Source organism: Myotis brandtii, unplaced genomic scaffold (genome assembly GCF_000412655.1).
Source record: "Myotis brandtii unplaced genomic scaffold, ASM41265v1 scaffold8, whole genome shotgun sequence".
Taxonomy (NCBI): domain Eukaryota; kingdom Metazoa; phylum Chordata; class Mammalia; order Chiroptera; family Vespertilionidae; genus Myotis; species Myotis brandtii.
In genome coordinates, this window is record NW_005371219.1 from 34,612 (window position 1) to 52,875 (window position 18,264).

Sequence of the window (18,264 nt, forward strand, 5' to 3'; positions counted from 1 at the left end):
AAGAACTTGGGAATCAAGGTATTGAAGATTTAAAGATTATTATTTTTAATGTAAGAATTGTGGAAACACTTGAATTTGTTATCATTTAAGGTGAAATTAACTATTTTTCTTTAAAAAATACACCTCATCTATGAAATATAAGATAAAACTCTGTATAGCAATCCCAAGTAATGTTGACACTAATACCTAACATTTTCATTATCTCTGCTTTTCTATCTTTAGGACATCCAAGCGGAAATTGATGCCCACAATGACATATTTAAAAGTATTGATGGGAACAGGCAGAAGATGGTAAAAGCACTGGGAAATTCTGAAGAGGCTACTATGCTTCAACATCGACTCGATGATATGAACCAAAGGTGGAACGACTTGAAAGCAAAATCTGCTAGCATCAGGTCAGAATAATCAATGTCAGAACACAACTAATGGGGGAGGGGGTTTCATGACTCTTGTATATAAGACAGAGAACCAGCTACTTCCCCAGAAATACCCTAAGATTTAAATGCAAAGACTATTTTTTTAAAGTCCTAGTTTTAGTTCCATCAATGTTCCGTGCCCTTTGCCATCTGTTCTTGATTATTCACAATATATTTGCATATATTCAACCTAATGATACCAATTATAATGTTACCAACACCTGATAATTTTTGTTTACCTTAGGCAAGTACTATGTTAGGATCCTTGCAAACATTACTTTTTTCAGTACTCAAAAAATTCTAGTAAGGTCAATAGTAAAATTCTTTCTTAATATGAGGAGACAGGCTTAATGAATGTGAGCAACTCGCCAAGAATTTGAACTAACAAGTGCCAAGCCAGGATTTGAATCTAGATCTTTTGGACTCTTGGCAATGAACATGTTTTGCCTCATCATGCTATTTGTATATCCAATTTGAAGATGTTTTATAGAAATTAAATATTGCTTATGGACACTAAAATGGAAAATTGATGATTCATGTCTGCATTTGCAGAGAGTAAAATTAAATAAAGATGAATCTGAGGAACAGACTGCTGACTAGGAAAGGACCTTGGGAAAATACTTCTGTGACAAGTATTTTTGTTATTGAGAGTCAAGAATATTTTAGAATTATATTTAATAGATGGTGAATATAAGTTTAGAAGAAACTGAGGTCATGTAACTGAGCAAACATCCAAAAACAAATGTTGGGGAAAGACCAAGATCTTGCACCTGGGTCAGTTTCTTTTAAAGTTCAGAAACTGTATGATTTATGGAAAAATGTACACCCTTAAACCAAATGATCTTGAGTTTGACTTTTTAAGTTACCTTATTGATCTTGAACAAGTCACTTAGTCTCCCTGAGCCTTAGTTTTTAAATTCATAAAATATAACTATTTAATTTGTATGATTGCTGTGAAGATTGAATAGGATAATCTGATAGGTCCTTAATTTATGTGAAGCCTGTTCAATGTAGTTATTATTATTTTTTTTACATAAAGGTGCTCAGTGATTTCTTAAAACTAGTATACAAAGACTAGAAATCTTCAATGATTATTATTGTGAATTAATTTTTAAAAGTTTTTTTTTTCTGAAGAGATGTCCAAAGGCTTTTATTCTTCTGGGGCTCATTGAGGAAGATTTGCACTTCATTTTATACTTAAAGAAGGGGGTCATGTATCATGGCTATGAAAGTCTCAATATAAAGATCTCATTGAAAATCATGTCAGTATGAGCCAACTATTTTTAATAAGAAGGAGATTATGGAATGTTGTACAGTGTGCTATGCTTGTTGAAGATTGAGTTTTCAACTGGCCAAATCCCATTTGGTTGCACCTTTCTGTTCCCCATAAATAGAAATAAGTGAAAAGTTTTAGAATGTTAACACAGTGACAAGCATTCACTGAGGTTCTAGCAAAACTAACATCTAGTGCAGTGATGGAGAACCTTTTGAGCTCGGCGTGTCAGCATTTTGAAAAACCCTAGCTTAACTCTGGTGCCATGTCACATATAGAAATTTTTTGATATTTGCAACCATAGTAAAACAAAGACTTATATTTTTGATATTTATTTTATATATTTAAATGCCATTTAACAAAGAAATATCAACCAAAAAAATGAGTTCGCGTGTCACCTCTGACACGCGTGTCATAGGTTCGCCATCACTGATCTAGTGTAATGAGCTAAAAATCACAGGAATGGCGCTGGTGACAGTTATGCATGTGGTGCTGGACCTTTGAGAGTCTGGAGGATGAGTTCTTTAAAAAGGAAAACTTAATGAAGACTACATCTGTTTAAACAGACCAAGTGGAAAACTAAAGACAAAAAAATCTTTGGCATTTCATGGATGTTATTGCCTAAGCCCATTGATTCATGGAAAGAAATACCTTAAAAACTTTAGTTGCAATATTATCTTATGCATAACTTAAAGTTTATTCTCCCATCTTCTTGTAGAAGATGGGAGAACAAACTTTTTCCAGTGGATTTCTGCATCATGATAGATCATTCCAGTAAAATGTGTTACTAATGTGATGAACTAAAACTATTTTTACCTTTATTACCTTTACCCACTTTTGGAGATTTAGGCATTTATTCAAGCATTTAATTAGAACTTACTTCTAAATTTAAGGCATTGCTAATCATAAATAAGATATTGCCCCTGCCCCAGAGGGTTCACAGTTCTGTCCAAGTTCAGATGGACCCAAAGGAGGGAGTGATTACTTTCATTTCAGTTGATCATCAAAGGCTTCATAAAAGAGGAAATTTCTAAGTTGAGCCTTGAAAGATGTGTAGTTATTCCTCAGTGAGGACTGGAGAAGGGCTTCTAAGCAGGAAGCTTGAAATAACATTGTGTTTTCATGGAGTAGTTAAAAAGTTCAGTCTGGCTAAGAATAGATTTTGCCATTGGTGTAGAGAGGACAGATTGTAGCTAGAGAAAAAGGTAGAGAGAGAGGCAAGACATAAATCCTAGAATACCTGTGTGTACCACATTGTATTCCATTGGTGATGGAATCTGCACATAATTAGATTTGAGTTTGTCATGATCCCTCCCACACAATTATGAGGATGTATTAGATAAGCGCAGTTCTAAAGACAGGGAGACTTGTTACTTAATTCATGTTGTTGAGGCACTGGCAGAACACCTAGAAACAAATAACCAGTAGCCGTTGGGTGGAGACCTCTTTAAAAGAGAACTGTAGGCCAAATAGATGGTGGAGTGGGGAGTATCCAGGCAGAGGTGGCAGGTAAACACTGTGAGTAGGCAAGAGGATGCCAATGGAAGAGGGTGCAGCACAGAGTCCCAGGAAACCCAGGTGCATAAGGAATAGGGGAAGGAAAGGAAACCAGAAAAGAACCTGAGAAGTGGCTGTCCTTGAGGAAGTAAGAGAACCTGGAGAGTATTGTCAAGAGCCAAGAGGAGGGAGTTTCAGAAAGAAGGGCTTAGTTAATAGTGCTGGCTGCTTGAAGAAGTCGAGTAAGGTCAGGGCTGCTGAGTCCAGCTGTAATTAGAAGGGCTTTGATGACTTTGCCAGGATCATTTTGTGATTGAGGCAAAAATCTGATTGCAGAGGACTAACGAGTCAGAATGGGAAGTGAGGCACTGGAAATAGAACTGAGTCTACACAGTCTCATGTTCTCAAGTAACTGCTCTGAAGGGAAGGGGGGGGAGGGAACATATGGCTATAACTATATTATTACCCATAACAGTATCATGAGTCTATAACAGCTGCCTGGCTCCATCTATATCTAGATTGACCTTTCTCTGCTTTCATATAGATTAGATATGTTCAAAGTAATGAGTGATATAGTTTTCATTTTTATCTTCAAAAAATGGACAAAATAAATTTTATGAATATATTCATCATTACTTAGACATTTATAAAAGATAAAATGGTTTATTATTCTCAGTAGTGGGCCCTCATATGGGAAGCACACCTCAGAGAGAAGTGGTAGAGGATAGTGTTTCTAATGTTATACTCCGGAGCTAGACTGCCTGGATTTAAACACTGGCTTTGCCACTTATCAGCTGTGGCCCCATGGGCAGGTTACTTAGCCTATTATTAGTCTCATTGATCACCATTCTGTTTGGCACTGATCAGCTCCAAGGACATAGAAATTTTCTCTACTCCATCTTTTTCTACCTTTATTCACTAGGAATTTCTGAGCAGGTCCCCAACAAGGCTGGATTCTGAACAAATATGAACCAAAAGTATGGCTAATCCTATATAATAAAAGCCTAATATGCTAAGTTTCTGGTCATCCAGTCATCCGTTCAACCAATCAAAGCGTAATGTGCTAATGATATGCTAAGGCCGCTCAGCTGCTCGCTGTGACATGCATTGGCCACCAGGGGCCAGGCACTCCGACTGGTAGGTTAGCTTGCTGCTGGGGGATGGCGAGATGGGCCAGACATGCCCTGGAACCCTCCTTCAGTCCCTCCCCGGCCCGATCATGCACCGGTGGGGTCCCTCGGCCTGGCCTGTAATCCAGGACCCCTTGGGGATGTCGGAGAGCCAGTTTTGGCCCAATCCTGCAGGCCAGGACGAGGGACCCCACTGGTGCATGAATTCGTGCACCAGGCCTCTAGTAGGAATAACAGTGTCATGTGAATTGCTGAGGTTGAGGATAGAGCTTAGCGTAAGAGACGGAAATTACTAGCGCTTACAATTCAAGGTGGTTTCCAGAGGGCACTCCCTACATGGAAGAATAGAAAGAACTCAGTATCTACAGACCTGTTATCAGGAGTTAAGGGTGGGCTGAGCTAAGCACACCCAGTAATCCCCAGATTTAAAGATCAGATTCCTCATTCTACCTCTCCAGGGAATGAGGGAATAAAGGGGCAGAGAAGAGGCCAGAAGTGTGCTTAGTGAGAAAATCCCTACCCAAGGCAGGAAGTGTTCTTCTCATTAGCAAATATGCAGAAACAACCTATCTCCCAGACACCTGCCTCCTTCGGTCCTTACTGAAAATGATGCCTGTTAAGCATTGATTTTCTGCTTCTCTGTTCTTTCCTCTCATTCCTTTTTAATATATATATATGTATATATATATATTCCTTTTTAATATATATATATAGATTGATTGATTTCATAGAGGAAGGGAGAGGGAGAGAGAAATAGAAACATCAATGATGAGAGAAAAATCATTAATTGGCTGCCTCCTGCACACCCCATACTGGGGATCAAGCCCACAACCCTGGCATGTGTCCTGACTGGGAATCAAACCATGATCTCCTGGTTCATAAGTTGACACTTAACCACTGAGCTATGCCGGCCGGGCTTTTTGCTCATTCCTTTAAAGCAAGGTCTACCCTTAACACTGACTTCTCTTGTGAACAAAATCTCCTGTGCTTTTAATATTTCTGTAAGTTCTTCCACCACTTTTCTTTATAATTGAAAACTGGCTTTCCCCCTAATTGCCTGGTTTACTTAAATTTAATTAAATTTAAGTTTAATGTGTCCATTTTCCTTACCTGGCAGACATTGGGAATAATCTGCATATTTAGCAACTGGTATGGATACCAAAACAATCAGAATGCCAGCCAAAGACTTCTAGTATGGCACCCGCAGAACACTGGCTGAACAGGAGTCCTGCCACACAGCTGGTAACAGGGAGAGGTGGCAGCCTCTTCACTGTTTCCAAAGCATTGCTTCTCCATCTGTCAACAACTTCTCCTTAGAAGTGAATACATCCATTAGTCTACCCTCTCACCATCTAATTTCTGCTTCCTCCTGATCTGCTGGGCACACTCCTACTTTCCTCATTAATTTAAGAATCTGACTTCCCTTTCCTTTTCCATCTTTTCTTCAGTTGTCATTTTGGGTGTGGATATTGATAATTTTTTATATTTTCACTTCCAAGTTTCTGTTTTTACTTTATCTATAAAAGTCTTTATCCCCATTCTGTTTCCAAGTCCCATAGACTTGGCCCTACCTAAGATTCGGTTCATGCCCCATGTCAACTTGGTGTTCCTGAGACGCTTGATCTTCAAGAGACGAAGGGCAGATTGTTCTCAAGAGCACATGTATTATTTTACTACATTCCACCTGCCCATGTGCATCTCAATGCCACTGCTTTCCATGTTAGTTAGAGAAGAGCCCTCTGTTGTATAAAATCCAAATTGCTTATAGTATCATCAGTAAATCAACTCTCCTTCACATTAAAGTTATGGATCTGATGAAGTGGGTACCTTCTTTCATTACCTTATTATATACCAGGACCACCTCTATACTATTATCCAACTTTATAGTTTTGTCCTGTATATATAATTAATCTACAATACTACAACTAGATTTTTAAAAAATACGTACACATTTTTTAATATTTTCAACTTTTGAATTCTTAGCTTTCTTTTTATTTTCCTTCTTCCTAAACCTGCCCATCTCTGTCCCCATCTTTAGTTGCTTAAATCCTTCCTTTTTTCAAACTCATCAATCCTATTAGTCAGTTTGGATTCCATCAGAAGCCATTTCAATGATGTCAGGATCTTAAATTTCCTCTCCCCCCGTTATTTTCCATCTGCTTTTTAAATCTTTGACATTCTGATGATCACACCTTCTCTTTTTCCTGCTCTTAATTCTGGATTACTTAGTGTTACACTAGAACAGTGGTTCTCAACCTTCCTAATGCCGCGACCCTTTAATACAGTTCCTCATGTTGTGGTGACCCCCAATTTCATTGTTACAAATTGAACATAATTAAAGCATAGCGATTAATCACAAAAACAATATGTAATTATATATGTGTTTTCCGATGGTCTTAGGTGACCCCTGTGAAAGGGCCGATCGACCCCCAAAGGGGTCGTGACCCACAGGTTGAGAACCGCTGCACTAGAAAGTAAGAAATATCATTTCTTTAATTTGAGCCTTTCTACTTAGAATTGGTATTGTGATGCTGAATGGTGTTCTGTCATCTTCACCACCATGCCTATTTTTAAAAGACTTTGATTCTGCTTTAGCTCCCACACTCCCTCTCTGGAGGTGGTCTTGTTTCATTTTTTTTTCTGGGAGTGAGGCCATCTGATAAATGCCCCTTCTGTGCGTTCTGAATTTTAAATTGTGTTTTAATTGTGATAAAGTTAATATTGTCATAGCAGGGGGCATTTGCTCTAATTTATCATCATTTTTATAAAGAGAATATCTGCCAAAGATCATAATAACAGTTAATATTTATTAAACATCCATGTGCCAGACCTACATTAAGTGCTTTACAGACATTACCTCCTTGGACCATGGTGTGGTCATTGGAACTATGTAATAATATTTGGCTCAGTATCTTGGTTAATATCGTAAATATTATTTTATAATCTCGTTGGATGACTAAGATTAAACTTTTTAAATACTAATATCCAAGGTACCAAATATTATTTTGTGCTAAAAACCAATACATTCAGTTGTACATTCTATCTAGAACAGCATAAGAGAAGATAGCTAATGATTTGAAACTTCAGCTAGGAGATAGGCTCTTAAGAATATTTGACAATATTTTTTCCTCCCTGGAAAAATGTGAATTGCAAATATACTAATAAATTCAGTAATGGGAATGACATGGTTTAAATTTTTATATTACATTTATTTAATTTAGGGTTATGTTAATTAAATATCTACTTATCAGCTTAGTGATGTTTAATATAGGTCCTTATTAACATATGGTTTCAAAGGCCAGTGAAATTGTCAAATCTAATGAAAACAGAGTTCAAAGACAAAATTCTATCATCCCATTCTTTTATGAGCCTCTTAAAAATTCAGGGCATCTTTTAAAAAGCTGTTAGAGAATATTAACCTTTAACATCGTCATTACATCTAATGTTACCGCATTTTACAATGTCACTGACTCCACTTTTAATCTTAGGTAACTGATTTTGCTAAGCATGTTGTAAAACTACTAAAACTTCCTTTTCTCAAGTCTAATAGAGGAAGGTTCTGCTGCTCTCTTCTTTCTTTTTCTCTCTGGTTTGGTGCTGGGCCCTACGCTTTCTGCAGCGATGGAGGTGGTCTACATCAGCATTCTTCAGTAAGGCAGCCAGTGGCCACATATGACATGTTGGCACTTGAAACATAGCTAGTGCAACTGATGAACTGAATTTCAAATTTTATTTAACTGAAATTTAATTGAAATAGCCACATGTTGCTGGTGGCGACCATATTGGAAGCCCAGCTCTAGTGTTCCTTCAGCACAGACTGAATTCTGAGGACTTCACTTTTTTTCCTAATGGGTCTTCATTCTCTTACTGGGAGCAGGAATAATCCTCTTTTGATGTTACTGGTTGATTTTGTACTAACAAAGGTATTTTCTTTTATTACAACTTTAACTTATAATCTATGAGTTATAATCATAAACTAAAAATAAATTTGATTTTTTGTGAGAATGCCAAGTTGGACATCTAAATCTATAGTCCTCACACAATAGGGGATAGTATGTCTTTGCTCCTCTTAGGTTGGGTCATATACTCTCTGGTAGACCTGCTTTCCAGATGTCTACATGTCTATCTGGGAAAGAGCTTGGGCTTGAGTTTGTATTCCACAGTCTCACCATAGCTTCCTGAACACATTTCTTCTTTCTCTCAGCCATAGTTCTCTCCTGGAGTTGGTAGGTTTCCTACTTCAGAGTGCATTTGGATTACTTGTCTTTCTGCTAACTTTGACCTTTTGAAGTTTCTATTTCTGAAGAAGTGTAGTACCTGATATCAGAGCAGTTGCTACATAAATTTTGTTTGTATTGAATAAATGAAAAAAACTATTTTATTTTAATAAATGCCCCTCCTTACTCACAAAGTTTCCTTTCTTTTTCATATCTGTATACTGGGAGAAGGACTAAAAACTTATTTGAAAAAACATTGAAAAAAAGAGGCATCTGGTGATTTAAAATAAATATTAATACATAATTTCTTTCTCTCTCTCCCTCTCCCTCCCACCCTCTCTGCCTGCCTGCCTGCCTGCCTCCCTCCCTTCCTTTCTCATTTTTCTTTCTTGGATGTCAAGTACAGCATTGGGAATATAATCAATAATATTGTAATAAGTATGTAGGTATCAGATGGGTGCTAGACTTATGGTAGGGTCACTTCATAAGTTATATAAATGCCTAACCACTATGCTATATATCTGAAATTAATATGATATTTAATGTCAACTGTATTTCAAAAATAAAAATATTAAAAATAAAGTAAATGGCAGGATACTCTCTACTACAGGGTGTCCCAAAAAATGTATACACACTTTGAATAATTTATTAATTCCAGTGGATTAAATCTGATAAGAAAGAAACATCAATTGAGCTATCAGCTGTTGAAGTGTTTATATATTTTTTGGGATAACTTGTATACTTAGATAATTATCATTTTTATGAATCTTTACCTTCTAAAAACTTTTTGTATATTTTTATAAATAATTTGTCATTTACAAATGTTTAGTCAGCTGTAAATTAAATTATTCAATCTAAAAAGAGGGAATTTTTATAAAGCATATTATTTAGTAGACATCATCCTAGGTTGATAAATACTTTCATTCAGTGAAAGTATTTATTATTTTGCCCCTGTCAGGTGACCAAAGAATGAACTGAAGCAGGTGAGAGTTAGGATAATGAGTCAATTATCTATAATGTAAGTGCCCACAGATATGTGTCAAATAAAAAAAAATGTTTTACGTGAAGATTCTGAAAACATGATTGATGACTGGTTCTAAAGTCTTGGGGGAATGTAAGCTTTAAAATGTCTAGAGACAAATTGAGAAAGTACAATTAACATCATACACAAATTTAAGGTTTCTTCTTGCAAAGCATTCAACCCATTGCCCAAGAAAAAGCTTTCATCTTGTAAGATGAAAGAATTAAATTGAAACTAGAACACTGAAGGCTACTACGGAAGCATGCATTTATTTGGGCATATGGTAGCAATCCACTAAACACAGTTATAGTCCATTGGAGAATAACCAAAACAGATTTTCCAGGCAAAGATTCTGCCAGATCAGGTTGCTTTTTACTATGGAAAAAGAAAGATGCAGAGAAGTACATATACTAATGTTGACTTTTTAAATTTCAAAGTCACTTTAATATCTTTTATAAAAGTATTGTCTTCTTCTTTATAAATAGTTCTTCAGGTGCTGAGTGCCATAGATTTCCATGATCAATTTTATTATTTCTATTCAGTGAAAAGAGTTAATTGCATTGAAAAAGGCATTTGCATGCTCTTCAATACAATGAGTGTGTAACTGGAAATCAAAGGAATGTCTGGTTTGTTATTGATTAAAGAGTTAACTACAGACATTGAAGATGCAGGATCAAATAATCTAAAATAAGAGGTCAGGGTATGTGCATACGTGTTTTGCACACAGAGTGTCAAACACTTCTTGATTTACTAAGGACCTCTGATTTCTACTCTGGTTTATAATGGTCTTTTTAAAAAAAATTATACTTAAAAATACTGGCAAGAAATTGCATCAGATCAGTCAAATGTACTTATGGCAAAATAGTTTTTAACTTTCAGAGAGGTTTTCAGTTAATATAATTGAAATTATTTAGTTCTGCTCTGTGACGGGTAAAATCATTATTTATCAGGGATAGGTAATTACATATTTGGCCTAAAATTAATCAATATGAACACAGAAAAGCTAGCACTCGAGCAGAATTGGAATCTCATTAAAGAACAATTTTATACAGCATAGGGAATAGAGTCAATAGTGTTGTAATAACTATGCATGGTGGCAGGTGGGTAGTAGGCCTGTCAGATTGATCACTTTGTAAGGTATATAAATGTCTAAGCACTGTGTTTTACATCTGAAACTAATATAATAATGTATGTCAACTATAATTAAAAACTAACTTTTAAAAAGATAAATATGAAAAAGAGGCGACTCAAAGAAAGGAACAATTTTGTAAAGTGAGGTCAATTATAGCACCTATGGAATGAATAGAAAAGATTGTAAATGCAAGAGAATAAAATAAAATTTTTAATCATGCAATTCTCAAAGAACTATAAAATACCATAAACTTCTTTTTGTATTTAAATTTTATTTTTTAAATTATTTTATACCTAGCTTTTTTGAATAAGACATATAATTTTAATTCTTTTTCTATTAGCCAGTAGACAGTGGAACTAAAAATAGATCACAGGACAATTGGCTTTTTGTATGTGACTGAATGCTGGTTCATACTATTTTAGAGAAATTTTTCTTTTAAACAATAATATTGCCCGATGAACTACAGTCATGATTTTATGAACTGGAGATGAGCTAGAGATCAATAACTTATAGTTCTGAAAAGATTATGAACTTTTTAAACAAAGAAACGATATTGTTGATCTGTTTCTGGGAGTACCACCTAATGTGGTCAATAGGGAAATATCTGTTTGAATTATCTAGAACAGATAATTCAGCTTTAAGACAGAGCCTCAAGTAGATCAGATGTCCAAAAAAGGAAGTCACTGGTAGGTCTGAGGGACAGTAGTGGCCATGTCTAGTATCTCTCAGTAAAAAAGCAGCTTTGTGGAAGGGGAAATCCTAATGCCAATGTCAAGGTGAGAATTGCTGTCTGAGAGGATATGAAACCTGATCAACAGAGGTTTCTTGCACCTGGTGTTGCCCCAAATCTTTTCTCATCCTAAATCCTTAGTCTTTGCAAACTATTGCGGAACAAGGCTTACGTCTGTCTCTATCAGCCTTGCCCTTTTGATCTGAAAGGTCAAGGTAATTCCATTTCACGCAGATTAGTGCTTAAGTCCACATTCACAGTCTGTCCACTGGGGTGAAGCAGGATTGACTAAATGCTGATTCCTTGAGTCTCTGCAGTTATTTCTGATGGATCTGTCTTTTCAAATCCAGCCCATGTGCTGTGGGCTGGAGACTGGATACGTGGGTTTTCTCCAAGACCCTTATGGGAACAATGAACAAATTTGTTCTTTGCATTTCTATTTTCAAAGGCCTTGGCTGTTATTGGAGCCTTCATCACATAAAAATGTATTTCCTAAACCTGGTTTCCTGATTGTGAAGTTCATAATTTAAGTATCTGAATGTACTCTTCTGTGTGAAAAATAGAAATTATTATTAAAACAAAGACTTCCCTTAAAGCAGACTATAAACTACTACAATCAGTGATTTCTGCTCAGTTGTTTTCATTCACAGTGGACATTTGTCACTGGACATCAGTCAGCCTTAACCCAAATAATGTTCTGTCCAAGTAATGCCTTATTGTTTTCTAAGTTTTGATGTAAATGTTGGTGATGGTCTGCTTTCAGTAGTTTATTTGGTTACAAAAGAAATCAGGACATTAGCAATTTCCTTTCCTAAAAAAATTAATTAGTTTTTGTTGGGAAGAAAAGTAATATGGGCCTATTGTAAATATTGTTGTTACAAAAATTCATAAAAAGTAGGTATTTACTGTGTTCTTACTAGTAACCACAGCTGGTATACATCTTTCTAAACATTGTTTATACATATAATTTCTTTCTTCTCTATCCCTCTCTTCATGTATATAGATGAAATGAAAAATATTATTCTGAATGTGCATATATACTTCACATAAACTACAGAAACTTGGTTTTACAATTTTACATTATGTTGTGCACATTCTTCTTAAAAGCCTCATGTTTACGCTTTTGTGGTATGGAGGTGTACATTATAATTTTGATAGATAGTACCAACATGTACTCTGAATTCAAAATAACTTCCTTACAGGAAATTATATCTATAATATATATTATTAAGAAACATGGTCAATAGTAGTATAATAACTATAATTTTATTATTAGTTTTATTTTTTTTTATAAAGAGTTGGCTTCTTTCTTAGACATGAACATTTAGTCAGTCATACAAGATTATTAGGCTAAGAGGAAGTATATACTTTTTTGGATACATTTCAAACATCTAAATGTGGTCAGCATTATCTCTCAACAGGGCCCATTTGGAGGCCAGTGCTGAGAAGTGGAACAGGTTGCTGATGTCCCTGGAAGAACTGATCAAATGGCTGAATATGAAAGATGAAGAGCTTAAACAACAAATGCCTATTGGAGGGGATGTTCCAGCCTTACAGCTCCAATATGATCATTGTAAAGTAAGTTGACCACATATGGTGGGTATCTTTTAAAATTAATTTTGATTTTGGTGAAATAAATACTCAAAATAAAATTCTAGATAGATATCAGTTGAACCAAGTATCACAGATTCCCCCCACCTCCGCTTCTAAATTTCAGTATTTATACATTTATTTTAAATTGTATCAATTGCTTCCATTTGTTTCAAATTAATTTTTCTCTTCATATTTAATTAAGTATGAAGAGAAAAATGTAATGTTTAAAAGACATTACAGACATCTAAAGCATAATATTGCTTTTAGGTAATTACAAAATTTATCTAACTTTCCAATAGTTTTAAAATATTAATATCTTATATTGGGGATTTTTTTACTATATGTTAATCTTAAATTTAAAAGTCATAGAATCATAAAGAATTACAAACTGTTATAATAAATGAACGTGAAAAAAATAAGGATTTGTAGTAGTAAGAAAATAGAATGGACTTAGGTCTTATAGCAAATGATAGTAGTATTTAAGATCATTTTATATTTTCTTTTTCTGAAGTTAGATCTTTTTTTGAGTTACATTTTCATTCTGCTCAAATTTCTGTCTCTATGCAAATTTGTACTTCTACACTGATAAGCAGATATGCTGAAATGTTATCAACTGACAGATTAATTCTTAGATCCTTGTATTAAGTTCTTTGCCTTATTAACTTTTTATTCATTTATTTATTCCTTCATACTAATTTCTCATATTACATATCAGCTTGTTCTACTATATATTTTATTCTCTTCACATGCAATGCAAGTTCTCATTCTAAATATGTACATTTTAATGTGATGTCAGAACACTGTTCCCATTTAAAAAATGACAAACACCAACATATGCATCTTTAAAGGAAGGTGTCATCTATGTAATATATTGCTTCAATGCAAAATGATAAGACCATGAGATTTATTTTATTTTGAACCCTTCTGATGAGGTTATTCAAATTACCATTTGGGCAAACTTTCTCTTTCTACTTAAAAGAGAATATGATGAGAAATAACTCAAACATGAATTATTTCTGAAATTTTCCATTTAATATTTTCAAACTGCAGTTGACTCCAGTTAAAGTGAAACCCTGGAAAGTGAAACAGTGGATAAGGGAGGACTACTGTAATGGTTTTATAAAGGTGGGGACTGATTGAACATGCTTCCTTGCTGATGGGAATGATCCTGTGAAGTGGGAAAAGTCAGTGACGCAGGGGGGAGGGTACCATCCAGGAACAGTGACGGGTGGATCCAATGTACAAGTGGAGCAGTTTTTTTTAGGTAGAAGGGCAAAGAGTTCATCCATTTTAACAGGTAACTGTCTGAATTACTTTATTTTGAACCACACAGTACTATTTAGAGAAGTAGAATTAATTTGACATAATCTCTCAATGCTAAATTAGAACATCTAGAGATTATGAGATGAATGGGTTTCACTTCGTTTTCATACCAATGTGACTATTAAGTTATGTGGGGCCATTCATCAGAAGTCTAACACCCTTTCTCCAATAGAGTGCATGATTGAGTTTAGAAAAGGAAACCACTAAGAATCATTGAAAGTGTATGGTTCAGGTAAAATTTCTTGTTGGTTTGTCCATTCCCTTAGGTATCTTCTGACCTTTGTTTAACCCAATGTAATTCTTATATTCAAATCTCATAAGAGTCAGGACATTAGGGCCTTAAACTGAATTACCAAGATACACAAGCAAACTTGCTTATTAAAATAATGAACTTGAACATTATCTTTAAAATAGCAACACCCCACCATAAAATTTAATGTGTGTGTGTGTGTGTGTGTGTGTGTGTGTGCGTTTCCCCTGGTAAAGCAATCTGACTCCTCCTGCAAACCTGTAACTTCAAGGTCTTGCTGTGTTATGAGGCTAGTTAATGTGAGAAATTGACCTCTTGGTAAAATTGCTTAAAATTAATTTCCAAGTCCCCCTCCTACTTTGCCACCTATGTTGACTTTCTTCTCATCAAACATGAAATGCATGGCCCCATACAGTTAGTAAAGAGAAGTAGCAGTTCTCTAAGTGAGCCTGCACCAACCTGCCATACTCCCATTTAGTTGTGTGCAGTCTAGTCTGTCACCTGAACCTGATAGGTATAATTGGAACCTCACCCCAAAGGGTTTATCCAAGTCTAGAGGGAGAATCAAAGTAGTCTAATAGCTGTTACTCTGGTGGTGAAATTAACAGTGGACCACAAGAAATAGAGGTCTGTGAAACCAAGTGGCATAGTTCACCCCTGTATTCAGCCCATTCCTAACAAACTAACTGCCTCTGAACATCTTTAGCCCAGAGACAATTTCATGTATCTCACAGTTTATTTCTTTATTCAGGAAACTTCTGTGTTACACCTGATGTTTGCCAGATACATTGCTAGATACTGGGCATGCATCAGTTTATGACTGTTTTTGCTGTCACAGATGTCACCCTCTAGCAGCAGAGATACGTTTGAAAAAAAGTAATGACAGTAGATATCAAAAGCGCTGTAATGTGAGCATGAACACAAGCCAGGGAGGCACAGATGAATCGTGATTATTTGTACTTGGGAAGATTGGGTAGGGCTCCATAGAGCAAGAGGCCTTTGAGCTAGAAAGACACTATGGAATAAGAATACATTACAGATTTTTACAAAAACTTCTGGCAGAAAAATCCTCCAAATTTGCCACTGTATGAATTGGAGTATGCAATAGAGGTGTTGCTCATCTCCCTTTTTGATTACATGTAGAATAAGACTGAACATATTTGCTGGATAAAGAAATACATTTATGTATGCATGTATTTTCAAAATGGAAGAAATAATATTGTTTTATCACTATAAGAAGCTGGAAGTTTTCTATCTTAGTTTTAGCATTCATACTTAGTATTCTGATTGAGGCATCATTTTTTTATGCCAATGGGATGGAACCAAAATAAATTTATATATTATATGTTCATTTAGGGACATTGACCAAAATTTCTAAAGCACTGTGAAGGGAGATTTTAAAAAACATTTCATCTGCATACCAATGAAAAGTAAGCCTGTTTTCTTCCCCTTTCTCATGTGGTTTTATTAGTGCTATCGAATTTAATGACTCTTCAGCCCCTTTTTTGCTGTCGTTTTATGACTTCAGATCCATATATGCTGATTTCGCTTTGAAAGCAACTTGGGGGAAAAAGGATTGCATTCTAACAGATTCTCCTTACGTTGATATCAATTATTTTTTCCTGCTTATATTCTTCAATGAACAGTGCTTTTGTGAAACCTAAAGCTAAGGAAGCCTGACGTACCAGCAACATTTCTGTTCTAGGTCAGATGCCTTGCGTCAAGGGACAGCTTCATGGGTGTGTCCCATGCAGTCAAGGTCATGCAGGGCTTTGCTCTTAGAAGGGCCCTGCACTTGGCTTCCTGCTCTGCTGCCTCCATCTTTAAATTCTGAGTACTATTAGGCCAGGCACCCGTGATTTCACTTCTCACAGGGCTCTGCAGATTATATAGCCAGACCTGCTTGCATCGAGACGGAAAACATTAATGTCTATGTTTTGGTATATATAAACCAACACTTTTACAATAATGAAAGCCTCTTAACAATTACTTTATGCACCCTCTTTCTCCTCCAGTAAGTAAGCCATCCTGAGCCCCTTACATGCCCCTCATTGTGACTTGTGATATCTGCTTGTTATTGTCAGCTGGGTTGTGATTAGTGGTTTCTTTTCGGTCCTCCCTTTCCTGTTGACTCACTCACTGTTCTTCTGTTCTGTCTCTTTACTTGACTTTTAGGTCACTGCTCTTTCCTCATATTCTTCCCACCTCACTGGTAGCTCCTTCTCAGTCTCTTTTACTGGTTCCTCCTTTTCCCCTCAACCTCCTAAAATAGGGATGCACCAGGGGTCAGGCTGTGCCAACTTCATTTCTGAACTCATCTGGTCTCCTGGTTTTCCACAACATCTATATGCCAACCGTTCCCAAATTTATATCTGTTCACGTGCATCTCTACTTGGGAATCTGATAGACATCTCCAACTTGAAATGTCCATACTGAATTCCTGAACTTACCCCTCAAATTTCTCCTATCCAGTCTTCCCGATTTCAGTGGATAGAATTCTGTTCCAGTTGTTAGGTAAAAAATAATAATTACTTCAATATTGTCTTTCATATTCAGGTTGTTAGGAAATCTTGGTTCTATGTTCAAAATATAGAATCTGAATCTGACTGCCTATAACAAGTTCTTTGTAGCTACAATTATCAGTCTGTGTGTATGTTGTTGTTTTTTGTGTGTTTTTTTGTTTTTGTTTTTAGCATAACAGTCAGGGTATTCCCATTTAAATAAATCAGAAGTCTTTGGTGGCTCTCTAATTCAGAATAAAAGCCACAGTCCTCAAAATGTTTTTTTTATAATATATATATTTTTATTGATTTCAGAGAGGAAGGGAGAGGGGGAGAGAGAGAGAGAGAGAGAGAGAGAGAGAGAGAGAGAAACATTAATGAGAGAGAGAAGAGAGAGAGAGAGAAACATTAATGATGAGAATCATTGATTGATTGGCTGCCTCCTACATGCCTCCTACTGGGGATCCAGCCGCCGGCAACCCGGGCATGTGGCATGTTTCCTGACGGGGACTCAAACCGCATGACCTCCTGGTTCATAGGTTAATGCTCAACTGCCGAGCCACACTGGCAGGGCCTCAAAATGGTTGTTAAGATACTATATGATCTGACCTACTTCCTATTCACACCTTGCTCACCTCATTTTTTCTCTTTTACCTTCTTACAACCTAGTTTCAGCCACTCTGGTCTCTTGTATGCCTTCAGTCACAGCTGTCTTTTTTGCCTAGAATTCTCTTTGCATAATATCCACATGGTTAACTCCACCGTTTTCAAATATTTGCTCTATGACACTTTCCCAATGAATCCTATCCATACTTCTCGAAATTGTAACCCCCATCTCAGCATTTGTAATCTCTTTTACCCTATTCTGTTTTTTTCTTTTTCTACAGTATTTATCATCTTCTTATATAATTATTTATTTTCTGTTGTCTCTTTGTCTATGCCTGGGAGTTTAGATGCCCAAGAAATATTTGTTGAATGTTGAATGAATGAAATTTACCCAAAGATAACACGTCCTTTGTATAAATGTTCCTTTTTATTTCTCTTTAATCCCTTTTTTTCTTATTCATGCTTGAAAGCATATCACATTTTGATAATATTTCTAGTTTAAAGAGCTGAATCTTTAATAAATGACCAAAAATGTAAGCAATAATCTTTTCTCAAGAGCTAGACATAATTCAATT

At 35.8% G+C, this 18,264-nt stretch overlaps 1 protein-coding gene across 1 annotated transcript in view; it reads left to right on the forward strand.

Annotated features, from left to right (window-relative positions):
- Nucleotides 1–223: 223 nt before the first annotated feature.
- Nucleotides 224–18,264, forward strand: part of LOC102259189 (utrophin) — a 124,731-nt gene continuing 106,690 nt past the window's right edge. Inside the window, exons 1-2 of the mRNA XM_005883699.2 lie at nt 224–395; nt 12,838–12,994. Of these exons, the coding sequence (XP_005883761.1) occupies nt 289–395; nt 12,838–12,994 (264 nt within the window). The 5' untranslated portion in view covers nt 224–288. The remainder of the gene's footprint in view (nt 396–12,837; nt 12,995–18,264) is intronic.